At 36.2% G+C, this 27,479-nt stretch overlaps 1 protein-coding gene and 1 long non-coding RNA gene across 10 annotated transcripts in view; one reads left to right on the forward strand and one right to left on the reverse strand.

Moving 5' to 3' along the window:
* Nucleotides 1–27,479, reverse strand: part of apaf1 (apoptotic peptidase activating factor 1) — a 189,055-nt gene that overhangs the window by 39,753 nt on the left and 121,823 nt on the right. For 6 of the 7 annotated variants that reach the window (XR_011347950.1, XR_011347951.1, XM_069908393.1 and 3 more), the window contains 5 exons: nt 27,132–27,251; nt 26,084–26,209; nt 15,998–16,123; nt 9,829–9,948; nt 4,227–4,352 (listed from right to left, as the gene is read on the reverse strand). Coding sequence is in view for 5 of the 7 variants with exons in the window: in XM_069908393.1 (XP_069764494.1) it covers nt 4,227–4,352; nt 9,829–9,948; nt 15,998–16,123; nt 26,084–26,209; nt 27,132–27,251 (618 nt within the window). In the remaining 2 variants the exon portion in view is untranslated. Of the gene's footprint in view, nt 1–2,301; nt 2,555–4,226; nt 4,353–9,828; nt 9,949–15,997; nt 16,124–26,083; nt 26,210–27,131; nt 27,252–27,479 lie in introns of all 7 variants that reach the window. The other variant, XM_069908394.1, reaches the window with a different exon arrangement.
* Nucleotides 26,750–27,479, forward strand: part of LOC138748349 (uncharacterized) — a 30,882-nt gene continuing 30,152 nt past the window's right edge. For all 3 annotated transcript variants that reach the window (XR_011347955.1, XR_011347957.1, XR_011347956.1), the window contains exon 1: nt 26,750–26,870. This is a non-coding gene — a long non-coding RNA (uncharacterized lncRNA). The remainder of the gene's footprint in view (nt 26,871–27,479) is intronic.

Here is a 27,479-nt window from a genome sequence, read left to right on the forward strand (position 1 = left end):
CAACACACTTTCCGCCATACATCTGTAGAAATTTGCTAGGCTATCATACCAAACCTCCACAAACTCCGGAGAAGGTAGAGGTGCTGGCGTGCTTTCTTCACGACACCTTTAGTGTGTTCGGTCCAAGAAATATCCTCTGAGATAGTGACTATCATAATAATAACACCTATAGTTAAGTAGATTTTACAAGAAAACAAGATGTGTTTTGCAGAATGGTTTCAACAGTGATGGTGGGTAGTGAACCAGTTAATAGGAGGAGGCAGATTGAGGAATATCTCATCATAGCAGGAGTCAACACACAAGTGCTAAAAACAAGCCTGAAACATTCATTGCCACATTCAGCTTGGAGAGCAAGTGAATGAATGATCTTGGCCTCTTACTGTTACCCCCACTGCTGCAGATCGCAGGCTTCAACTAATTTGATTCACAGAAGTATATCATACAAGATCATCTTCAGTTGCATTAAGTGACTGAGCCTCTGGTCAAACTTTTCTAGTATTGCAACACCTATCAAAGTGGATAATTATACAGATAAGTTCTATTTATAAATGCAAGAGAATTCTAAACTGCTAATTTTTGTCTGGTTATTCTGCTTGCAATCCTTAAGAAAGTGATGGATAATGTCAACAGCATCATTAAGTGGTGCTTACTCTTCAATTACTGGTGCCCATTCTTGTTATAACTGTGACTATTCAGCCCCAGACCGAATTACAATTTCTAGCCAAGCCTGAACTGAAGAGCTGAACACCAGTGACTGCCCAGGAAAGGCATCATTTGTCTGAGAATGGCACCAAGGATCAGAGGAAACTCTAAGGTCTGTTGGCATAGAGAAGAAAATAATAAAAGACCACAATCATATTTGCACAAAGGAAAATGATTGTGGTGGTTGTCAATACTTCAACCTGGCCCTAAAGCATGGCTGCAGGAGTTCCTCAAGGCTGTGCCCGAAGCCCAACCAAGCTCACCTTTCATCAATATTCTTCCATCCATCATATGGAGATGTTCACTGACAATTGTACAACATTCATTTCTACTCGCATCTTCTCCAAGTGAAGTAGTTCATGGTTGAATAGAGAAAGACCTTTACAAGACCCAGGCATGAGTTGATAAGCAGCAAATAACATTTGCACTCTAAGCATCAGACATGATCATCTCCACAAGAGAGAGGTCAACCATCTATCCTTCATGCTGAATGAGATTATTATTACTAAGTCCCTTATCCTGTAGGACACCACTGACAAGAAACTCAACAGTACCCAACCAAAGGTAATGTAGCCAGAAGCTTGGTGCTTTGTGGCAGTGACTATGGTACCTCTATAGTCATTCCCTCTTCAACTAGACATTAATCAGGATCAAGGTGGAATAACTCCCTCTTGCTTGGATCAGCACATCTCCAAAATGCTCAAAATCACCCACGACAAAGTAGCCTGCTCAATTGACACTGGATCCATGACCCTAAATATTCATTTTCTCCACAGACATGCAACTTCCACACTGAGAATGACAGAGTAAAAGCAATGCTCCCCTTTTGGTTTTACTCCATCCAGAGTGAGATATACATCATTGTTTCTTTGTTGTCACTAGGCCTTAATCTTGGGTACTCCATGATCTAAAAAAAAAGTGCAAGTACCAGCAGGGTCAATGGCTCAAGGCAAATCACTTATCTCCTCCTTGAGGGCAGTTATGAAGAAGGCGAGTGCTCTTTTGTGATTCTGGGAAGTCACATCGCTTCCCTGGTGCTAAGTTGAGGATATCACCAAGTAACTGGAAAAAATTATGGACAGGAGATAAAATGACCTATATTTGACCAACAACAAAGCAATGAGGTCTTGCCAATCAGAGCTCAGAAAAAAAAGATCAGTGGGCTTTAAAGCAATCTCTAGATTACTCCTTATGAGTTTAGAAACAGGAATATAGTGCAGATGAATGCATGGTTGGCTCGATAGTTTTGGGGGGGGGGGGGGAAATGGATGGCTTCAGATTCTTACAGTGGGATCAGTTCTACAGAAGGTGTAACATTTAAAGGTTGGCCAGATCGCACTTCCATAGAATTGAGAAGGTCATTTTTAAAAGGAAGATTCAAGTTCCATGGAGGGGTTGGGGTATTGCAGTTAGTTTGTTTAAAATAATTTAGCAGAGGCCAAATGAAGAATTAAACATATTGATTATAATGTCATATTAATAACAAAAACCTGGATAAAAGGGACAGGGCTGGGTTTAGTCCTGCCACACAAAGCAGTGGAGGTAGACAAGAACTCAAAACGGAGTTTGATATACATTTCAAATGAAAGAATTGCTCACATTTTTGGGGAGAGATTATAGCTGGCCACAAGTTGAATTGTCCTCTACTTTGCTGTAAACATTCTGTGTGCCTGTTTTTGGTCCATATTAGAAGAATGTTCAAAGTTTGGTAACTGTTCACGACATCATCCAACAGAATCGGCATGAAGAGATGTCCAAGACTCAATTTTTTTGAAAGATCCTTTAGGCAACTATAGATACCCCATAAGAAGCATTTTAACGAGCTTTTCCTCAGAGAGGGTGGAGAAGAAATCTATTGCAATAGTACAAGATACAAAGCCACGTGTTATGTGAAAAGATGAAAGAGATGTCATTTTCCTCAGAAGGCAATGTTAAAAAAAATGATTTTTATTAAATAATAAGAGGAAACTGTTTCAAGTTTCAGAAAAGTCAGAAAAATCTTCAAAGATGAAGATTTAAGATTATGGTCTACCAGAGAGAACATATGGAAAATATTTTTGAAGTAGCAAGTTGTGATCTGGAATACATAACCTGAATAGGTGATAGAACCAGATGGAATAAAAACTGTGGGATGGAATTGAATACATACATGGAAAGGAATTTTTAAAAAATCTTGTTTACCAGAGGGCAGGCACTGAATAGAAGGCTGTAGTCTTTTGTACTGCATAATTCTGTGGCTATTCTGAATGTATTTCTTGTTCAAATATAACGTATTAAAATTGCATCCAAATTCATCCATAATTTTGGCAAGCTTCCCTGTAAATTAAACTTCAGACTGTACCTCATAAAAGATTTCCATTTTTACAAGTGTGTTGCTTTGAACTATTCACAGTCTGTGGGTTGTGAGACTGTGGAACTTGTTGCCAAAGGCAGCTGTGGAATCAAATTCATTGGGTGTATTTAAGGCAGAGATTGACAGGTATTTGATTAGTCGGGGCATCAAGGGTTACGGGGAGAAGGCAGAGGAGTGGAGATGAGTGGGAGAATGGATAAGCTCATGATAGTATGGTGGCCTATTCCTGCTTCTATATCTTGTGATCCTGTGTCACAGCAACCAGATATTTTTGTCTTAAGAGATTTCATCTTGAAAATTGATAAATAATTGGCTGCATTTTGCATCCAAATTCAGTCAAGGATCTACAGGCAAGATTCCCACTAGGTTGAAATTCAGATTGTGAAATAGTGAAAATATTCCAATACTTGCCCAGATTAAACCTGCTATTTCTCTGTCCAAATTTCCAACTGTCTCGCAGGATAAACCTGCTATTTCTCTGTCCAAATTTCCAACTGTCTATGTGCTGTATCCTTTGACATCCTGCCTGAGAATCTGCAATTCTCACATTGACCTCATCAGTGTTTCAAAACCCATAAAACCAATATGGAAGCAAGTTGTTACTGATCCTGAGGTTGTGCCCCAGAATTTGTAAGTATACACTCATGATAAGGTTGCTGTTATGGACTCTTTCCAATTCAATCATGTTTCTGTGAATAAGCTTTTTTTTTAACCCTTATTGTAATGCAAAATTATTATAATTTTCTCTATCTCTCATGCAGAGGAATACATGTCATTCCAAACTTGAAATTAAATGCCAGGATCTTCTACTTTCAGATCAGTTAGAGTTCAAATTTAGTTCTTCTCCATCTTTACACAAAGTAAAAAGAATCCTTTACACCAGTGCAATTTTTCCTGTGATGAGTCCACTCCTTATTTATGAACAAACAAAATATTTCAATAAATAGTGAATATCTTGTTAAAATCTATGAACAAGTGATGCTGATTTCACCATAGCCAGGTCGATTGGCTAATGGCAATAAGACACCTTTGTTTATGTGCAACATAAACAACATAGAGTTCTAACCATGGGCTAGATTTCCCTTCTGAACCAGTCACCTCCAAAATAAGCCTTACATAGCAAGCAGATCCATTATTTCTTAAAATCAGTAAAAAGAAGGTAATGACCAACCTTGGCACTTTTATCAGCAGAAACAGAAACAACTTTGTTGCCGTCCGATGATGCGTCACATGATAGAACCGCTCCATCATGACATATAATGTTCTTAACCACTTCACCAGTAATGAGATTCCACACCTAAATTGTATAAACAAATTCGGACACCTCTGAACTGAAATTTTACAAAAGCTGTCATAAATTTTTTTAACATCATTCGCATAAATCAAATAACCAGTATTTTCATTTTTCTCCATTAATCCTTGATGGCTCAAGTTAGCTTCAAATTGAAATTGGCATAATTAAACCCTAATTTAGTTGAACCTCAATTCAAGAAGACCTCAAATGTACTTCAAATGTCCTTCAGCTCAATCAATCTTAAAGGGAAAGGCCAGTTCATATTTTGCAATTGTGCTGGGTCCCCTTTCTGAGCTACCATGCAGAGCACAGATTCTTTAAAGCAAACTTGATTCTCCACTTTTAAAACTCACAACTGTGCAAGCTTCTGAATTATATACAAAAAAAACCCCTGGGCTGGGTGCTATTGTGGCAGGAAGAGAAACATGAACCCTGCCCTTCTCACTGCGCACTTTCATGTCCGGGAATCTGGCAACAAATCCCTATTCTCTATTGGCACTTACCCTAACATGAATGGATTGGTGAGAGGCTGGTATTTGGCATAGACAAATAATTTGATTCTTCAGGGCTAAGGTGAGAGGTTTAGGGCTGAACCCTGTCTATGGTTGGGGTCTGGCAACATGTGGAACTATAGACAGGAAGCGCTGGCGGAACTCAACAGGTCATGCAGCATTCATGAAAAGCAACAGGCAGTCAACATTTTGGGCTTGATCTCGTTATCAGCAATCACATGGAGCAGCTGGTGCTAATATCCATCAACCATCCCTACTCATCATTCTAGCCAGGGTGCAGCTTGAGCTCACACCTCAAAGCCAACAATGCTCGTTTAGCCTGCTCAACACCAAGCTATGGGTGTTTTTTTGATGGATTTGCTTTAGGTTCCAGATTCAGCAGCGTTATCCGTAATGCAAATGATGCTATTTACCACCGACTTATTTGTGTTCTTGTTCCTGGGAAGGTATCCATTCCAAACTTGTTGTAATTGATTATTAACACAATAAAGGCATTGTAGTTTTGCTTTAAAGAAAAATAACCAAGTTCAATTCTCCATGCAGATCAGCAACAAATAAAAAAATTGGTTTGTGCAGTTCATGCATCTGTGCAGTCAAGGATAACTCATGCAGAGCAAAAGCCAGTTTCTGAATCTGAAACCCAATATTATTTCTGGTCATCCTAAGTTTTAATACCCTGAGTGCAAGTATCTTTCTCTTTGATAAAAGTTACATTCATAAGGTTTTCACAGCATGGGCAAGAAACAACCTGAAAATTATAGCCATATAAAATTAAACTGCCACCGTGGCACCTTGTCTGTTGTTTGAGGAGCTTCTTAATTTAGGAACTGTTCAGATGACAGGAAGAAAGAACTCTGTTGTAGTACAGGGACTTTCTATGCAGTGTGATATCTTCATTATTGTCAAACAATGCCCCTGGCATTTGAAAATTACTTTTACAACTATAGAGTCCCATTCCATCACATTTTAATTATTGTTGGAGATAATGAAACCAAAATTTCTTTACTTTTTCCCCAGAAATTTTTCTGTCTCTCAAGCACATCTTTCTTGACAATTTTCATTTGGATCAGTTTTACACTGAAGTAGCCAATCTAACTTGCACGGTCTCACTATATTCCCCAGACTACCTGCTAAAGGAAACATACAACTGTTGGTCCTGTTTATACATGTCCTAAATGTCCTCAGAAGGGCACCATCCAGTTTTTGTTTGTTGCTGTAGATTTCACTTCAAAAGATTCATAAAAAACATAAATTTGTAGGAATTGGCCGACATTATTTGTTTACTTCCAAAATCTGTGGCGATCTGTATTGGTCATTTAAGAAAAACAGGGGCATCAGGCCAAAAAATTATTGTAAACATGACATGTTGTCATTGTGCTTCAATTTCTATTTAGTGGTGTTAATTAGCAAACCTCACTTAACTGTCATTCCTATTTGCTAAAACATGGAGACGATAATGAAACAATTGGAATTCCAGACACCTCTTCCACTTTAGCTGCAAAGTTCACATTTCAAATCAATGAAAATAATTAAGACATTGTTTAGAAGAATTATTCAGTGTCTAGGCATTATTTCTTTCATAAGAAACTGTTCATTAAATTATACTCAGAAGTCTTGATGTTAATGTACATAATTTTAGGCAGAGCTTTACTATATCAAATTAGTACTACTTTCTAAGTTATCAGAATAATGCATAAAGATTCTACATTTATCATTCAAATGGAACTTCTTTACTTTAATTCCCTATTCTAACCTGATATTTTTTAATAGCCGCACACAGTCTTGGACCAGGCTTTGCAGATTCTGAATAAAAACTTATTCATCATATCAGAATAGAACTGCTCATTACAGTCTCAGTGAAAGAATCCCAACCCAAAGCTTTCACACTCCATTTCTCTCCATGGATGCAACCTGGCCTGTTGATCCCCTCCAGCTTCTCTTTGTTTTTGTACATATTACATATTCTTTGTTTGATCTGATATGTATATTTCTGTATTCATGAAAAAAGGTGAAGGCAATTAAATTAAAAACATGATGAGAACGTCGATATTAGTGCAGCTGAACCTACCACAGATCTGAGGGTTTAACGTGATAATTCCAATTGGCATTTCAGTATAAAAATTATTTATTAATTTCTCCTCGGATCGACGGGGATAACACAGATGATAGCAAAGCAGCTTTTCTCCCATTGTTGTTTTTAACAACTGTTCTTGCCTTTATCAAAATGTAAGATGAAAATACAACAAATATCTTCTTTCTTTGGCTTGGCTTCGCGGACGAAGATTTATGGAGGGGTAAAGTCCACGTCAGCTGCAGGCTCGTTTGTGGCTGACAAGTCCGATGCGGGACAGGCAGACACGGTTGCAGCAGTTGCAAGGGATAATTGGTTGGTTGGGGTTGGGTGTTGGGTTTTTCCTCCTTTGTCTTTTGTCAGTGAGGTGGGCTCTGCGGTCTTCTTCCAAGGAGGTTGCTGCCCGCCGAACTGTGAGGCGCCAAGATGCACGGTTTGAGGCGAGATCAGCCCACTGGCGGTGGTCAATGTGGCAGGCACCAAGAGCTTTCTTTAGGCAGTCCTTGTACCTCTTCTTTGGTGCACCTCTGTCTCGGTGGCCAGTGAAGAGCTCGCCATAGAACATGATCTTGGGAAGGCAATGGTCCTCCATTCTGGAGACGTGACCTACCCAGCGCAGTGGATCTTCAGCAGCGTGGATTCGATGTTGTCGGCCTCTGCCATCTCGAGTACTTGGATGTTGGAGATGAAGTCGCTATATACATAAAGCAAATTACATGCAAATCTATTGTGAAATATTTGGTTTTCCATGTTTTATTACTATAGGTGCACATCAGTTTGCAACACTGATGCCATACAGAGCCAACAAGACAGAGAGCAGAGATGGCTGGGCTGTTTCACAAATAAAGAAATTACACCATCATGTGTTAATTTTACCACTTATTTTCTTACTTTTGGGGGGGTGAGAGATGTTAATTTTACTGGTTTAAAGAAGTTGGGGAGAAGAGATGTCATAAGATTTTGAATAACTGGACTTTGGCAAAATGATATGGTTAATACATTTTAAAAATAATTTGTACGAATTATTTTACCAATATCTAGCAAAAGTAACTTGATAATTATATAGGTTCAGAAATGGAAGAATATAAAGCTGTACATTATTGAGATGATTATATCTGGGGTAAGAAATAGATATCCTAGAAACAATTTTGAAAATATGGAATCTATATTTGGGAAATTATGTTTTTGAATACTTTTTAAAATGATAAATATAGTAATTAATATGAGATGCAATATTGTAAAATCAAGTATAATTATGATAAGAGATATAATGCAACTTGACAACATAATTCTGTAATTTTAACTTGCTTTTTTGTATTTATGAAATTCATACTGACGTTCCCTGGATTTGGTAAAGTCAAGAAAAATAGATTCTTCTAGTTTGGATGAAAGTTCTAAGACATTTATTTCTATTTTTTTTCTTTTTGGGGATTTCTTATCTTCTTTTCTATTTGGAGGGAGGGGGTTGATTAGATATGGGTTTTAAAATCCATCATGTAACATGATTACATATCAATATATTGTATATGAATTTTGAATGTGAATGCATGTATGACTTGAAATTTTTTTAAAAAGAAATTGTAAAAGTTACTGAAAAAGAGATTAAAAAGTAGCATCGAGCTTCAAAAATAATTCAAAAAATATTTCACCATCTAGACATTTTCTTGGAAACTAAATCAAATGCTTAAAATTAACCAACCAATGCATGTATCAAATGTTCTTATTTCTTATGCCTACAGAACAGAAAAGGATGTGCACAGGGTGTTAACAGGTTTTGAGGTTCCACCTAACAGTCATTAGGCGTAGTAAGGGAACATGTACAACTGTGTCCCTCTTAGTGATATCATATTTAGATTCCTGCGCACAATTATCCATTTATGCAAAACCAACAAATAGGTTTGCAGAAACAGTGTAAAATTTAATAAAACCAGGTTAAACCAAGATATTTATTTTGGAGAATAAAATACTAGGATAAGGAGCCAAAAAATGACTACAAAGAAAATGGAGGACATAAAATTCAGATAACATGGAATGACAATGGAAGAAAATTAGAGGCTCTTTTGTCACTCATAGTCACAGAAACCTATTTAGTTGATCGAGGATAATTAATTAAATGACTAATCTATTGCAATAATTCAGGAGGTCAGCAAAATTAATGGATAGTGAAGGGTCTGCAAACCTTCTCTCAAAGGTCACAGAAGTAAAATGTCAATTGTTTTGCTTTCCATAGATGTTGCTTGACCAGCTCAGTTTTATAATTTCTATTATCATTCAAATTTAGCTGGAGAAAGGCTTTCTTCAATATCGCATTCACACACATTAGTTTCTTTCAAATGCCCACAATGGATTCAAAAGTATTGTTGCTTAGCTACGGATTTTTCCTTCAAAGTTAACATGTCAGCCACCTTCCTATTTGAAGTTCAGCCAAAAATAAGAGGCTGTGATTTCCCTTGATGTGTCGCTCCACTGACTGCAGCAAAGTTGCACAGAATGAATTTGGCAGCTTCCGGGGGTGTGGGCCCAAAGGAAAACACTTTCCAAAATCTGACACAATGGCATGTACTTAGACTAGCCCCAAAAGAAAATAAAACATGATAGCAAAAGGTTCTCTTTTGCAACAGTATTAAGCCATATTTTTGCTACAAAGAGTTTCAAAGCTTCATACATACATGTTGTATTTAACATTTTCATGCAGTACAATGACAACATTAGGTAACAAACTAAATATAAAATTCCTCACTATTGTGTTAGCTTTACATATGATCAAAATTATTTATTAATTCAAATGATTTCTCCCTACCTGACTTTCACACAGTTTTGTTACAAACAAAAATTGTAACATATATATTGAACTCAGTCAAAATAACAAATGAATTGTTGACTATGAATTCCTTACCTTCAGTGTGCCATCAAAAGACCAGGACAAAAGCTCTGACCCTCTCAACAACTTAAAACTTTTCACTTGTTCAGTATGCCCTTCAAGTATTTTGCATTCTCCTGTGTGCCAATTCCATACCTAAATTTAAAATGCAAGAAATTAATATGAAATTTTCAGCATGGCTCATAGTTTACTGCTCCGGCTCCTGCTTTACATTTTGGTCAGTTAAGAGCTCTCCCCAGAGGATACAGCAGGTGTTATATAATAATGCATATTAATTTATTTTTATCTCAACTGAAGAGCCCAATAATAAGAAATAGGCATAGAAACAGCCCAATTGGTCATTTGACCTTGCACCACCACTCAGCAAGATCATGATGGATCCAATCCTGTTCTCAAAACCATTTTTACCTTATTCCTTGACACTGGCATCAATAGTGGGGGGTGGACCGCACCAGGTGACACCATCAGAGGTGACAACAAAATGACTGCCTATTTTGATACAGTGTTTCAGCAGAAAATTATTTTTTTTAATAAAAGTATCCCTGTAGTTAGTTATAAAGAACAGAAACATTTTTCCTTAGCCTTGCTTACATGCATCAATAGACCTATAAGGCTAAAACTCTATGCTAATTTAATTTTTGAACCATCCAATATGCTCCAGTTAGACCTGTCATTATTATCCAATTACGATGATGCTTTGAATCACATGGTTTCATCTGCACACGCTACAAGCATGCGCTGTTGTTTTTGTTGCTGCTGGGGTTTTTATAGTCGGTGGTCAAATTTTCTAGTGTTTCTAGTGTAATTAGTAATTGTGGTCAAATTTTCTAGTGTTTCTAGTGTAATTAGTAATTGTGAACCTATATCAATAACATTTTTGAGAATGAAGTGTAATTTAAGCAGTGGTTCTCAACCTTTTTCTTTCCACTCACATACCACTTTAAATAATCCCTCTGCCATTTGTGCTCTGTGATTAGTAAGGGATTGCTTAAGGTGGTATGTGGGAAGGTTGGGAATCACTGCTCTAGACCCAACTGTTACTGAAATAATTTTCTTGAGAAAAATTGTCATTGGCCCATTTCCTTTGGAGTTATGAAACCGTGCGCATAACGAGTCAATTAGCTCTGATTAAAACAGTGGATTTCAAACTTCTTCTTTCCAACCACACCGGCACCTTCCTCCCCACTGTAACACAAGGATCGGTTACTGCCCCAATGCAAGTGTACAATTTCTTAAAAAAGGATGCTGAAACTCCTGGCGCAAACTCATCAGCACCCTGCAAAGTTGCATCAAAACAACGCATCCTGCGTACTTCAATACACAATTCAACAAACATTAATACTGCACCAGCTTTCCATAATTTCTTGGTATATTCCATCTACTGCAATATTTTACAGTCTCACACAATATAAATTACAATGTTTATTTTCATTCTTTCTTACAAAATAGATAACCTCACATTTTCACGCATTCTACTACATCTGCCAATACTTTGCCTATCCAATGCGCCTGTAATATATTTAGATAGTCTTCACGTGAAACAAAATTAACATTTTAAAGTTATCACTTTCAAAGTGTACCTGATTGATTAATTAACTAACGTTTGAATTAGTTAATTGTGAATTAGTCTTGCTTGCACTTAAAATGATACAAAGACAAATTCTACATTTTTGGGAAAATAATGAATCCAATATTTGTGCACGTGGATGTGATACACATGACATATCATTCAGTTCCTCAGCTCACATCCTCATATGCCTTGTGCTAATTTCTGATAAATGAAAGCAGTTTTGGCTAAAATTATTAGGAGTGCAATATGTTTTTCACGGCCAAACCTGAGCTATAAATATAAATTTATAATGAAATGTAATCTACATTCATATACTGTACTACAATTGACAATAGAAACAAACAAGTTTTATTTTAGTTTTCTTTTTATGAAATCTGTTATCCAGATCTTTAATCTGCAACCAGCAATTAATAAATTCATAAAGGTCACAAATTGCTGAATGCCTGAATTCCCCCTTTTTTGGCATAAGCACATTCTGCTCATTTTAGACACTGTATACAAGCACAGGGGAAATCTCACACATGGTAAGTCAGCTGTTGCTGAAGTGTATAAGGTAATAATCCGGTTAAAATTAGATATAATTGAGACTGCCAAATGACTCAGATAAGCATCCATATTAGCAGCACTATGGAAAAATGTAGGTTGAACTTGCCCAGATGCTAATTCAAAAAGTTCCAAGCAGTTGGACTCTGGAATGAATCAGAGCTCCATCTGTTGCTATAAAATAAATTTTTGCATCCTGAGGCATAGAATACAAAAGGAGTAATGACAAACTTACATAGAATCTTAAGTCTCTTGGAATATTGTGCAATTTTGGGAATCTTATATAAAGAAATGCCAGAGCAATGCCCAATTCATAGCACTCAGAGTATAACTTTATTAGAAGTAAGGATATATAATTAAACAAATTGAAAAGTTAGAGATGTGGACAACCAGGCCCAAGAAATTTGGGGTAATGATCTGACAGAGCTTCTCAAGGATACCAAGAGATGCAAGTACTTAGTAAAATGGCACAACAGGTAGTATTGCTGCCTCATAGCTCCAAAAAGTAGGGATCGATCCTGACAAATAGTGGGTTTTTTTTGTGTGGAATCAAAACATTCTCCCTGCGACTGCCAGATGATCCAGTCTCCTCCAACATCCCAAAGACTTGTTAATTAGCTGCAGCAAATTCCTGTAAGTGGGTGAAGTTGAAATGAGAGTCTGGGGCATCCAAGAGACCATAATATATGGAAATAAACGGAGGAATAGGGTTTTCACCTGGAGCCATCATAGACTCAAAGGGTCAAATGGTTTCCTTCGAAGTTGAAAAAAAAATATGAAAAAATAATTCTGCACCATTTCCAATAGCCAACAAGACAATAATGAGAGATACAAGTTCTTTTTTATGTTCTAACTGACAAGGTGTGAATTTTTTTGAATTAACATTGATAAAGAGTTCTACATCTACTTAAATGGCAATAAAGACTAGTTGTATAATTTGTAAGTTGTGAATTTATCCAATGAACACAGATTTGATATCCATAATACAATGATGCTTTGAATAATTGTCAGGTCCTCTGTAAACTTCTTCAAATGGTTCAAGAAACTTGTTTCAGTATGTCCATCAAAAATTATTTCCTTTTAGAAATCCACACTGACTTAGATTGATCCCACTGACATTTTTAAGTGTCCTATTTTCACATCCTCTCTCCCTCTTTATTTTAAATAGAAGGGTTACATTCACCACCTCCAATCTGCAGGAACATTGTAACATATATATTACATAGTCCATAATCTTCAGAATTTTGAAATGATAACCAGTGTATCAATTTTTACATGGCTTTCTCATTTGGAACTCTAGGATGCAAATGATCATGTCTTTTAACGTTGATCACTTTTCAACAAATAATAATTTCCTTTAATTGCTCCTTTCCATTAGACTTTCTGCTCCCAGGCATTTTTGGTAATTTACTTATGTCCTCTTCCATGAACAAAGAATAAAAGTACTCATTGTGATATGCAACTTGTACTAATGGTCTGCCAAGCAGCAACTTGCAGAACTTCCTGATTTTGACCAATATTGCTATAGCATTTTTAAAAACCATTCTGGATATCATATTTCCTGTCTGTATTCAATGTCCTTGGGGTGTGAGTTAGTCTCATCCATTATGTTGCGACTGACCACATATTGAGATGCTCTAACTCAACTTGAGTCTGATACTGAAGTCATTGTGTTCATGTGAAGAACATTCTTACAAAGCTGAAAGGTTTTTTTTTTAACTGATCCTTGGCCACATCTATTAACTATCTTCAAGAGATGCTGAAGAAAATGTAGTGCTAATATTATACAGGAAATTTGCACGGTACTACATTGTGCCTGCCATGAAACTTAATTCTGAAATACATGGAAGATAATTTGCATTCACGATAGCCTTAATTTTCTATGTGACTGGCTCCAAACCTTATTTTCACCTGGAGACCTAAAGTAAACCATTTGCTATTCAATAAAAGCACAATTTTCTCATTTTAAGTTACACATTGTGTTTGCAAAGTCTCTGCAGAATTTCCTCATTTTGATTGCAGGCATCTGTCAATTCTCTCTAACATCTGAGCTATTGTTGCCTGAAATATCTTGGGAGCTCATTTCACTCCAAGAGCTTTGTATATCATGTGCTTTTGCATACGGTGACCGATTATTTTATATTGTATATAGATATGTTTTATAGGGGATAAATTGTGGCAGATTTTTTTAGTTAGGTCACACACAGATACAAACACTTCAAACCAGATCTCATTTAAAATGCCAGAGCTCTGTTCAAGCCAGACCGTCCAGGTTCCGAGTGCCTTTGAAAAAACTTTGAAGAATGCCTGAGGACTTCACAGACACACCAAAATAATTAAAATGTCAGAATTACAGCCATTCACCTGAAAATCAGATTCAATATACCAGTTTGAAATCGATCTTGTAAGTGACAAAAAAGTGCTCCAGCAATGCAGAAAATTAGTGAAAGCAACAAACAATAACTGCTGGAATCAATCAATTGAGATAGCTATAAACATTAATAATGTTCTTTATTTTGTTAATTCTTCCAAGACTTCATGTAAACATTCATAGTATGATATTTATACAGGTAGCCCACATTTATATTGTTTAACAAGAAACAAATTTAGAAAAAAATGCCCTCTTTAGTATCAAATGATACCTGTACCCAGTTTGTTAGCTAACAACTGGACTTCAAAAGAGCATGGGTAAAAATTAAGATACATACGGAGCTGACTTCCTGAGATGCACCATTTGAGAATACCTCACCCATGGAAGAATTTCTTTCACACAGGAGGATGGAGACCCTATTCTTCATGACAGGGTTCAAATTGACACCAATTGTGCCTCGAAATCGCTACAGGACTCACCACTGAGCACAGGGCAGTGCACAAATGTACTGAGCTGAGGGGCTGGGTGCATGCACATCCAGAGGTCAGTATTTGAATGGGATTGCTAACCTTGATAAAGAAGATTAGTAGCTCATTTATTATTTTTCATTTTAAATTATACTTTTAATTTAATTCTAATACATTAAGGTATTAAGTGTAATTTTTAATTCCTTTTTAATATATATTATTTACATCTCTTTACATATATTCCAGACAAATGCACATTTAATGTTGCTGGAATCAGAAATGTATACAAATACATACTTTATAAAAAAAATCAATTTCAATCTGTAATTTTCCAATATTCTGCTGAACGATCCAAGAATTTACCCTGCCCGTTAGACTTTTTAGAATTTCTTTTAGTTTAAAAAAAAAACTAATGCAAGTCCCTGCATGAGCTCATTTTATCTTGTTCAGGAACACAATGTACACCTTTTTACAGTCTGCATGTTCAGACAGACATTTTGTTTTTTCTTTTCCTGCTTTTTTACCTCTTCACATATTCTGTCAGTTAGAAGAGTCTAAATTAAGCAGAAAAATTCTGCAAAATTACACACACACACACACCAATAACCAATAAAGCATTCTAACTGCTCATACAGTTAAAATCACACTCACAGATAAGTAAATCAGATTGATCAGTCTACAGGTTAAATCTGTGGCATTTAATTCAGGAAACAAGTGCTTCATTTTTTTTGTGTTTGAAGGTAAGATCAAAACCAGCGCTAAGTATTATCCTTGCACTTTGTATCATAAAAGAGCATTATTGCATTATTTATTACTTGATTATTTGATCCACTATGATGAATTTACTATCTGTATTACACATCCATTTCAGAATGTTAGTTTAAACTACCTTCCGAGAAACAAATTCATTCACAGATGTGACAATGCTCTCCAAAGGATAAGTGATAGAGAGTGTAGTCAACTATTCATACCAAATGCATTAATCAATAATCTGTTCACTACCAATGCTCAATTTAGGGCTTTCTTTTGTTGAGGCCACTCAGCTTCAGATCTAGACCAAACTCCTAAATTCCTGAGGCAAGGTTAAACTGTCTGTTCTTGACATTATGCATACAATTAAATATGAAATGAATGACTCTACTTTCTTAGAAGTCTGAGTAAATTCAGCATGACTACAAGGTCTTTTATTTTTTTTAAACACACGTACAAAAGGACTTTCAAGATAATCCTTACCCTTATTGTCGAGTCGTCAGAGCTGGAAATCAGCCTCAGCTCATCATGTGCAAATTGACATTGTTGAACACTTTTCGTGTGGCCTATTAATGTCCTGATAATTTTACCACTGGGAAGTTTGAGAACCTTCATGGAAAGGAAAACAAAAATGTGAGCACTTTTTAAAATCGCCAAAAGAATGAGGAGAGAAGGCTTTGAAAAAACAATAACAAGGTAAAAGTAGAGCTTTTCATCAGTGTTAACTGATCCATTATAAAAGCTATTATGTGAAGTAAATATTAGTTTATAGTTTTTCTTACTTTAAGCAAAGCAAAGTTGGCCTAAGTGTTGCTGAGAGTCCGGCTGGTTTTCATTTTCATTTTCTATTTTATAATTTTTGGTTTTAACAAAGAACCCTGACTACTGCACCCTCAAATAGAAAACAAGTTGTGCACTCTTTGATCTGCATGGTGCTAGTCTTTGCAGCACAATTGCTAGATGATATGGTTTAGAAATAAACTTTTCAATTTTTAAATTTTAATACAGAAAATCATGCATTAATGTTAACATAACTGTTAACTGAACCATCTTTGAGATTACCAATGCAACTAATTTCAAAGTCATTTCATCTCCTGTGACATTCCACTTAGTTTCAATGCTCTTCGGAAACTTCCACGTTTCATCTCAAACTCTCGCATTCTCATCAGTATCATGCTGGCAAGCTCCACTAATTTATTGTGCAGAATAAAATCAATTTTAAGACACTCATCCTTGTATATTTTCATAACCTTATCCCCCATCATTTCAAGAATCTCCTTCATTCATAAATCAAAACTGAAAACCTCAATTCTGTATTACTGTATGTTCTCTATCACTCTCTTCATTCCTCTGAAATTCCATAAGAAAGCTTCTCAATTGGGTAGTTAGCTGATAACACACCACACAGATTCCTGAAGACGAGACCAAACTAAATGAGTCAAACTTAAGGAAATCGATACACTTCATATATAGCCCCTCAGCAGCCATATTGGTTTGCATGTTTTTAAATCGTCCTTCTAAATGTCTTTATCCATTAGAGACATCTTAAAACAATGAAAAAGTTTACTGTCAGGAATTCATTAGAATGGGTGCCCACTGACAGTGTCTTAGTTCCCACTGTCTGTGGCTTTGCTGTTGATCACCCTGCCTTGAGGAAAATCTGAATTGGTTGTCTTCACAATTTGTTTGGAGCTGCACAGCTGAAAGATAGCAGATCTATGCAATGGGTAATCACAATCTTCCCCAATATTCCATCTTTATTTAAAGGAAAATAGTTAAATACAGATTTGACAATTTGTTAGATTGCAATAATCATTTTAAGGTAACAGCAGAAGCAAAATAAAATCTTTGAGTATGCTGATGAGAGGGGACATTTTAAACACAGATGATACAATTTTTGGAAATAAGGAAATGAATGATTTCAGATCAAATTAAGAAACATTGCCCAATTTATTGCTAATTGCATTTGTCATGTTAATGATAAATAAGTGGGTGACAGAATTATTCATCTATGTGAACAAAGTGAACACAATACTTGTCAATAAATGGATAGTTATGTCGATGTTTCAGCAATAATTCTATTTCTGAAAGGTCAAAATTTGCATTGTTAATTAAGGAGTTATTCTCCATGTCTCTAATCACTGCAAATACTTGTCCTCTATGTGGAGATCTTTTTATGGATAATCAGATGTGCTCATAAATGAAGCCAAGGAAAACTGACACATACTGAATTTATTTATGTGTTTGTGATTAATATTAACACAAAATATATTTCCCTCCCAAATGGTTAACAAGGAAGTAAAACATTTAAAATGTCAAAAATAACTTTTCTTAAAAAAAAAGCATTCATTTGAAAGCAATTCCCTTGCATACTAAGGGGAAAAATGGGTTACGCAGCAAATTTTCATTACTCTAAATATTTCACATTATTTATTGTTGCACGTTTTCACTTCAAAGCCCGGAAAAAGTTCTAAATCTTCTAAAGCATTTAAACATTACACCAGTGAGAAATTACTCAGTAATTCTATACAACTGCTATTCAACCTTTTCTGAAATTAATCTTTCCTGAGTCTTGTTGGGGCTGACATTTAATTGGCTGTACTGTGAAGAGTAGCTTCAGTAACTGCAAGGACGTTAACTCTGAGTTTCATTCTTAGCAACACAATATGCCAATGGAATTGCGTTCTGCAGAAATCTAGAGTTAATAGAATTGGCCCAAATTAGATCTGCACCGTTACTATGCCTTTTCTTGGCCCTATTGCTATTAACAGGGTCTTCTGGAATTGTTGCCTCTTCCACCCAATGTTCTGTAGGACGAACCTGCCCGACTTCAGGCCTACCTACATCAACGATATAAGGAAAATAATGAAACCATTAACAAAAAACTCAACATTAAGCATCACTGTGCATGCAAAAATGCTTAGGTATTGAACATTTTTGCATTCTGATCATTAAACTCAAAATGGATAATTTCTATGCCACTTTCTGTCTGTTTTATTGAGAGGTGCGAGTTAATTATTCCCTTTGTTTCATCTTCGAGTTCCCAGATACAACAATATGCTACCAGGAGTCCATCTGACTCCAGGGAGTATGATGTATCTACAAGCCCTTACAATTTGCTGTTAATTCTGAAAATAAATTACATTTGAATTTCTATTCTCTGGCTAGATTAAGATTATACAGCTGTTAAGAACATGTTTAGCTGTTAATTATTTAAAAATTCAAACCCTATTTTGAATATTCCATTACTTATGTTAAACCTGCCTTTGTGACAAAAAGAAAATTGTTCATTCCAAATCTGAAAGAGAATATCCAAAAACTTCTTCAATGGTGATGTATCACTTTCCTAGTGGGCTGGATTACATAAGAAAGGCCATTTGTAACCAAGATTTTCTCTATTTACAGTATGTTTGCATTAATGGCAAATATTCTGTCTAATCTCCATCAAAGTGATTGTAAATTATTTACTGACATACATGTAGTTATTGTGAAGGAGGGAATGAAAAGGTGGGGAGTTCTGACACCATAATAACAAAGAGATGGTGATATTAATTCAAAATCATCACAGCGTGTACAACTTGGAAGTTGTGCTTTAGTTATGCTGTCTTTATGACTTTTAACCCCTTAAAAATTAAGTTTTGGAAGTCCAGAAGCTCGTGTTGTCCTAGTTTTGATAACAGTACAAAATTCTTTTAGTACTTTCCTTAATCTTCTCATGTAGCCATGGATCAACAGCTTGTGGATTTTAATCAACAGAATACATGTTGCTTTCGGCAAAATAACAGGAATTGATGAGCGAGAATATAGGGTGGAGATCGAGAATCTGGTTGTGTGATTCCAGAAGAACCTTCTTGCTCTCAATATCAATAAGATCAGACTTTAGGAAGAGGAAGCTGAAGGATCATACATTTGGCTTCATTAACAAGATGACAATGAGAAGTTTGGTACCTTCAAGTTCCCGGGAGTCCACATATCAGAGGACTCTGGAACCAGCACATCAAGGCAACTGTGAAGAAGGCACACCAACATTTCTACTTGCTAAGAAGTCTGATGTAAATTCCCATGTCACTGTATTCTATTGAGCTTCTAGAGGTGGAAAGTGTAAGGCAGAAAGTATATGGTTGCATCATGGCCTAGTTTGGAAACTTAAGAGGCCAGGAATGCAAAAAGCTGCAGCAACTGACAAACCTAGCCAAGTCTATCACAGATGTTAACATCTTGACCATTGAAATCCTGTATCTGAGACACTGCCTCAAGAGAGCAGCCAACATCATTGAGGACCCCTATCACCCTAGTCACTAACACTTCTCATTGCTCCCATCTGGTGGAGGTACTAGACTTTAGAAACTCGAAGTCTAGTACCTCCAGTTTCAAGAACATATTTTGTTGAACAACAATCAGGCTCTTGAACCTCTCTCGACTTCCTTAATCCTAACCATAATCTACTCTAGGTCTGCCAGAAGACCTATCTACACTACTAAAAAGTCATTACTATATTTTTTTATCCTGCGATAACTGCAACTGTGAAGTTTATTTATTTACTTTTTTCTGTCTTGGTATATTGTGTTAATTTTTACTATTGTAGTTGGTGTGTCTTGTGTACTGTTTGGCTATAAATGAAAATTTCAATGCATTTGAACATTGTACTCATATAAACTCAAATTGACATTTATTTGGAGTTCTGAATTTTTTCTCCAAAAGCTTCCTAACTTTTATCTATTGGTAAACATTTTATCTCATTTCCCAATCTACTTCAGCCATAGTTACATAAATGTCTTAAGTTTCCAACTGATCCTAATCGCTTATGGTACTAGTAAGATTATAGCATATTGCAATCACTTTTCCTTAAAGCTTCTCTTATTGATATCATGGTCTTACTTCACAAAGTATCCTGGTACCCATTTATTTCCATCATAAACTGCTTGAGAATCTAGCAGAAATGGACACTGAGAATTTGACCTGCAGATTATTTCAGACAATCTGATTTGCCCAGTGTGCACAAAAATTACATTTCCAAGATTATTTTCTCCAGTTTTTATTTCTTAATTCCTTCCGCAGCATTGTGCCACTACAAGAGGACTTTTTTTTAAATTTCACCTCCACTGATGCTATAATTCTGGCCCAATATCATTTCCTTTTGATGTCCTGATGGCATTCTGTTTTACTAGTGCTTGCCTTCCTACTTTTAATCCATCCAGTCAAAATATTAAACATTCATTCTGAATGGAATATTTAATTCCCAATATTAGTCACCAGACAATCAACCAAAAAGTGTGATGTAAAACCTATTCACCTGTAAGTGCCATTAGTTTTCCTCAGTTATAAAAATGCTTCCACTCAGTGTGAGATTGATGAATAATACCATGCAACTGGGTAAGCAAAGTTCATTCTGATCATAAATCCATCTAAAATATTTGTATATATTTATTTTAAACTACATCTTTTGTGGTGTGTGTGTTTTATCTGCTTGTGCATCTACAGTCAATTATAATAAACTTTAACTTTCTTTTCTGTGATAAATCTTTAATTTTAACTTCTCAACCATTTATTTTTGAATTGATGTTAATTATTACATCACTTATTTTAGATTCTTTGTCCCTGCCTCCCATTCTCGAACCTGTAATTACTCCGTCATTTTGCCTTGGAGCTTTCACAATTGACTTGGGTTTGAAGATTTGTAGGCAACTAACCTTAACTTCGTACTAAACAATGTTTCTTCTGCTGGGTCAGCCCTGTTGATGGTTTTAACATTTTTATTTGTTTTTTTTTGGTCATATTTGTCTATGTGGACTTTAGCAAGGCTTTTGACAAGTTCTGCATGGTAGTTTGGCCTTCTCTCTAGACCAGTAGTTCTCAACCTTTTTCTTTCTCCAGCACATTTGCGTATTGCACTTGTAAAGAGCTTAACTTCTCCACATTTATCTGATCAAATTATTTCAGTTTTAAGGTTAACCAAAATACTTAGAACAATTCAAGTCAGGATGGTGCAATCTATTTCATAATTTTACCTTCAAGCTGCAAAATCCATGGTGCAGCATTGCCAAGTCCCATATTCACAAGTTAAAGGAGTAGAAGCAGGCCATTAGGCCCATCAAGTCTAATCTGTGACTCTCCACTAAGCTGAATTATGCTCACCCCAGCGCTGACATCCCACACCGGCCACCCCAGCCCTGACATCCCAAGCCAGCCATCCCAGCCCTGACATCCTTTGCCGGCCGCCCCAACCCTGAAATCCTGAAGGGACAAGAGCTGGAGTGCACTCTGAGGCGCCTCCCGTGCAGCTGTCCCTTTCAGGTGGCCAGCATGGCGCTTTTAGTGCTGCCACCTGAACGAGCATTCCACAGGTCTGAATCCACTTCTGCAGGCACATTCTTGGCAGAGAATGCACCTGAAAGCAACTTCTCTCTCTCTCTCTCTCTCTCTCTCTCTCACACCCCCTTGAACTCTGGGAGCAAAGCCTGTTTTTTTTCTCTCCTCTATGCCTGCAAAGATCACATGACCTTCCAGACAGTAAATGCTCTTTTCCAGCAAAGCTGCTACTGCCTGTTGTTACATTTGTTGCCTTTTACAAACAACACTCCATCATGAGTCTCTGAGCACTCTTGCAAAAACTCCTGCAAAGATTCTGTGTTTTAAAGTGTTTGTGTGTGACCTGCTCTAACAAACCTTTCCCAATTTATCTTCCAAACATCTCTATATACTCTGTCACAGTATCCTTCTGCAATTTTACGGTTTCTTCAACAGTTCCTGTTCTGCCACCTATCTAGTGTCATCTGCAAATTTGGCCTCAAAACCATTCATTCTACAATCCAAATCGTTAATATAAATTGCAAACAACAGTGGCCCCAAGACTGACCCCTGCAGACCGCCACTTGTTACAGGCAGCATCCTGAACGGGATTCCTTAATTTCAACCCTTTGCTTTCTGCCTATCAGCCAATTTTCTATCCAGTCTAATAGTGTCCCTGTAAATCCATGGACCTTCATCTTATTTATCAGCCTAACATGCAGCACATTATTGAAAGCTTTTTGAAAATCCAAATATTCAACAACCTCAGCCTTCCCTTTGTCTATCCTACCTGAGATTTCTTCAAAAAAATTCTAATAGGTTAGTCAGGCATGATCTACCCTTTAAAAAAAAACCATGCTGACTAGGACCAATCCTGTCATGTATTTCCAGTATTTCATAACTTCATCCTTGAGGATCGACTCTAATATCTTCCCAACCACTGACGTCAGACTTATACATCTATAGTTTCCTTTTTTCTGTTTCCCACCTTTCTTGTACAACGGAACCACATTCGCAACCTTCCAATCCCCTGGAACCATGCCATAGACTATTAATTTCTGGAAGATAGTCACCAATGAATCTACAATCTCTAAAGCCACCTCTTTCAAAACCCACGGGTGTACCTCGTCTGCTCTGGGAGATTTATCTATCTTTAATCCATTCAATTTACATAGCACAATTTCTCTAAAAATCTTAACTCTCTCCAACTCTACTCCTCTGTCTGTCAGGGATATTACTAATGTCTTCCACAGTGAATGCAGACGTAAAATACTGATTTAATTCTTCGACCATATCTTTGTAACCCATTATAATTTCTCCAGTATCGTTTTCTATCGGTCCCATGTCAACATGTGTCTCTCTTTTATTTTTTATATATTTAAAAAAACTATTTTTTTTATATGGTTTGCCAAACTCCTTTCATAACTCATCTTTTCTTTCCTCATGACTTTCTTTATTTCTTTCTGCAAATTTCTAAAAGAATCCCAGTCCTCTGATTTCCCACTAGTTTTAGCTTGTTTGTATGCCCTCCCCTTTGCTTTTTATCTTGGCCCTAACTTATTTTGTTAGCCACAATGGCACCATATTTCCTTTGACTAATATTGATTCCTTCCTGCAATATACTGTCCAATACTGATTCCAGTACCAAGATGGGATCTAAGTCCTGTGTCATACAGCCAAGAAATAATTATCAACACTTCATTAACCATTCATCAGGTGACTTAATAGACATCCACAAAATTATGAGAGGCATAGATAGGGTTGACAGCCAACACCTTTTTCCCCAGGGAGAGTAGCAAATACCAGAAGGTAAGGGAGGAAAATTTAGTGGAGACATCGGGGTGATTTTCTTTCCTTTTTTGAAAAACACAGAATATAGTGGGTGACGGAAATGCATTGCCAGGGTTGGTGGTGGAGGCTGGTACAAAGGTGACATTTAAAAGACTCAGACAGGAACATGGATGCAAGAAAAATGGAAGGTTATGGTTATGAGGTAGGGAAGGTTTAGTGTGTTGAGTAGATTTGTATAGGTTGGCACAACATTGTAGGCTGAAGGGCCTATACTGTACTATGTCCTTTTTGCTTGCTTTTTGTGCTTTTCCATAATTTGAGTGATGATGACATTTCCTCTTCTTTATGTTAATTTAGAGCAGAGGTTCTCTCACATACTACTAAGTAATCCCTATGCCATTGGTACTCTGTGATTAGTAAGGGATTGCTTAAGGTGGTATATGAGTGGGAAGGGAAGGCTGAGAGAATCACTGCTCTAGACCCAATTTTTACTGAAATATTTTGGTTGAGAAAAATTGTCATTGGCCCATTTCCTTCAGAGTTATGAAACAGTGCACATAACGAGTCAATTAGGTACGATTAAAACAGTGGTTTTCAAAGTTTTTATTTCCACTCACATACCACCTTAAGAAATCCCTTACTAATCACAGAGCACCTATGGTATAAGGAATACTTAAAGTGTTATGCAAGTGGAAAGAAAATGGTTGAGAACCACTGATTTAGAATGAATTGCAGACTAGGATACACACACCTATTCGTTCATCAGAATCATTAATAAATATAATGAAAAATTCAGGACCAAGAAGAGATCACTGGAGTACATTACCCTCATTCAGGTCTTTTAACTTCCTACTCATTATTGCCATCTGTCTCCTAAATGACAAACTAAATGCAAAATACTACCTCCAATCTTTTGCAGACTCACTTTTGCCAATAATTCCTGTGGATTTCTTATTTGAGACCACTGAAAATCTATTTAAGTAAGTATCATATGTGGACAAATCTTTGCATTCCCAAAAACTAAATTCAAAAATATAAGTATCAGACGACAGTAACAGGATTTAATGAAGTCATACTGGCTTTCTTGATCAGCTCATATTATCCCAATTCCACAATCATTATATCCTTTAATAGATTTCAGTGGCCTAACCAATATAGATGTCATTACAGTTCATTCACGGTCAATTTTGTCAAGACGATTATTTCCCACTATAAGGCATGCAATGCAAACATGAACAATTAAATATCAAAATGACAGAGTGACCAACATGTGTTCTGATACATTGTGTCATTCCTGTTTAGTAATGCAAGCTAAAAAAAAAAAGAATGGGTCTGTAAAACTGATGATTTTTAAAAAAAATTTGCACATCAAGTGTGTCAAAAGATGTCCTGTTTGCAGGAATTTATCAATATTCAAGATAGGGATGTATTTATTCAAAATGTTGCATAATTAAGAGTGAGTAGAAAAATGTTTTGAATCTGTTGGGTGTGTAAGTTAAAACAAAATTATCTGTGCCTGTTACAGTTTTAATAAAGATGCAACATTTAATTACACCGAATGACTTTTAATCAATTAATAAATCCATGGTACCGGACTTTGTCTCACCTCCAACTAGTTTTATTTTTTGGTGAACTAAAACTTATGTGAAAATTCGTTGTTATATTTTATGTAATTCTCCCTTCAGTCAAAAAGATTCCTTGAACAGAAGTAATAAAACCTCATTCCTGAATGTTTCACATAAATGTAAAACAAAGCAGTCGTTCATTAGGCAAACAAACAGACAGAAAGGACATCAGGCAGGCCCAAAAAAAACCTCTTTTCTAATTATAGCAGAACTTGGATCTTTTGGTACTAAACAGGTGTAAACATACTGGACTACAAAGGGCATGGATAGATGCTCTCACTGATTTATCAGAGTGCACCTGCAGAGAGTGCCTGGCATGTCAGCATTTTGCCTATTGGAGCAGGATTAAGTCAACCTGGGTTGGTTATGGGAATACCTTAGCAGCTGCCAACACCACAGGAGCAGATTGCTTGCCTTTCTCATCGACAGGTGAATAGTAAGTAGAAGGAAAAGATGCAGGAGGTGGCAAAAGGTAGTTTTAAAATCTAAAATCAATGTAAAAGCTTTTGTAAAGCAATATCAAACTATGCTGCTCTCTCAATAGTGACTTGGTTATAGGCATGTGTAACATGTGCTAATCATAAAATAGTTTCAGAATAAAAATATGGAACGAGCACTTTAAATAATTTCCACATCCAGACTATCTGAAATTTAGAATCTTTGATCTCTATCCTCTCCGAAATGCCTCGTCACGTAGAAATTATGACAACTTCCACGTTCGCTCAAATTCAATTACATCATTGTGTAGGACTTCCAAGATAAGCCAAATTTGATGTGCAAGTTAAGAAACATGCATCAAAGCCATAGATGTGAATGTTTTCCAAATGACAATGAAAAGGTGTTAACGTTAAGTCTACAATCATACCTTCAAGATTCCATCCACATATCCAAATGCAGCCAAATTAGTGTGTTGATTAAGGTGGCAGCAACAAATACGAGAGTCCTGGACATCACTCTCATGTATTACATTGCTAGATTTTTCATTTATTAGCTGTTTTGAATGAGAAAAAAAACTGAGGTAATTCTGAAACTATCTTGGCATCTAATAAGACAAAATAAGGTGTTAATTACACTCAAAATATTAATGGGCACCAATAAATTTGGAAAAATGTGTGCCCCAGCTGGACTGTAAAAACAAAGTGAACAGATTCTATAGACAGGTGCTTCACAGAACTAGCAGCATCCAACAGAGTAAACTATGGTGACACAGAATATTAATTTTATCTAACAGATGGTGATTACTGGACAATGAGGAATAAAGATTGATGGACAATCACTTTTAAAAGATTGGGAAAATAATTTCACAGTCCATGTTTATTTACCATACTATTTTATATCCCCACTGAAGTAAGGAATTTTAAAAAATGCTCACAATGACTTGCATACAGGTTTTTGTATTCTTGAGGCCCAAAAACTAATTAATGCAACATTCTTTTCCCATTTGTTACAATATTATGTTCAATGTCCTTGAACTATCTTCAAACGTAGCTATTAATAACGCTGTAAAATGATACTGCTTCATCGGCACAATTTTTTGAGAGAGGAGGCTTTTCTTGAAGACAGTGTCTCGGGTTCAATGACAACTTGCTTTTACTGAAGTTCTGAAGGACCAAACAAATGATTTGACGGATCTACAAACTCTGTTCAGCAGGGTAGGTGATGCTTGATGGGTGTTTTGGACAGAGGGGGTTGTTGCAGGTGGCATTTGGATTATTCTTGTGTCTTCTTTGGTTTGAGTTTAGCCTCAATGAGCTTTCAAAGTGGTCAGGTTGCATCTCCTCTAGTTTGATTATGTTCACTTCCTTTTATTTTAAAATCAATATATGGAGTATCTTTTTAAATTGCATACATTCATTGCTTAAAATGAATAATACAAAAACATAATCTTTCCATCAGAAAGAAAAAATACTTACTTGTAAACAGTTTTTATTATCAGATACTAGGACAAAAAATTCACCCTGCTGGAAGACCGTATCCATGCACTGGAGCAAAGAAACAGCAGACGAACTATGTACTTTATTGATTTCCCATAGCTGTCGAAAGAAAACGCATTATAGGCATCATAAGGAGAAGATTGAAACATTCTTTCATTCCAATAGCCTATTATCCATAATAACAATTCACAGAAAAACAAAATGGCATTACATATGTTTCATGCTCCAAAGATATTAAAGTGATGTTGTTTAAATTTAGAAAAATTAGATATGCTGTTAATAACTCACCCAAATATTTAAAATTCAAATGATATGGGGTTCATTCTA

The sequence above is a fragment of the Narcine bancroftii genome, chromosome 13, assembly GCF_036971445.1.
Source record: "Narcine bancroftii isolate sNarBan1 chromosome 13, sNarBan1.hap1, whole genome shotgun sequence".
In the NCBI taxonomy this organism is placed as follows: Eukaryota; Metazoa; Chordata; class Chondrichthyes; order Torpediniformes; family Narcinidae; genus Narcine; species Narcine bancroftii.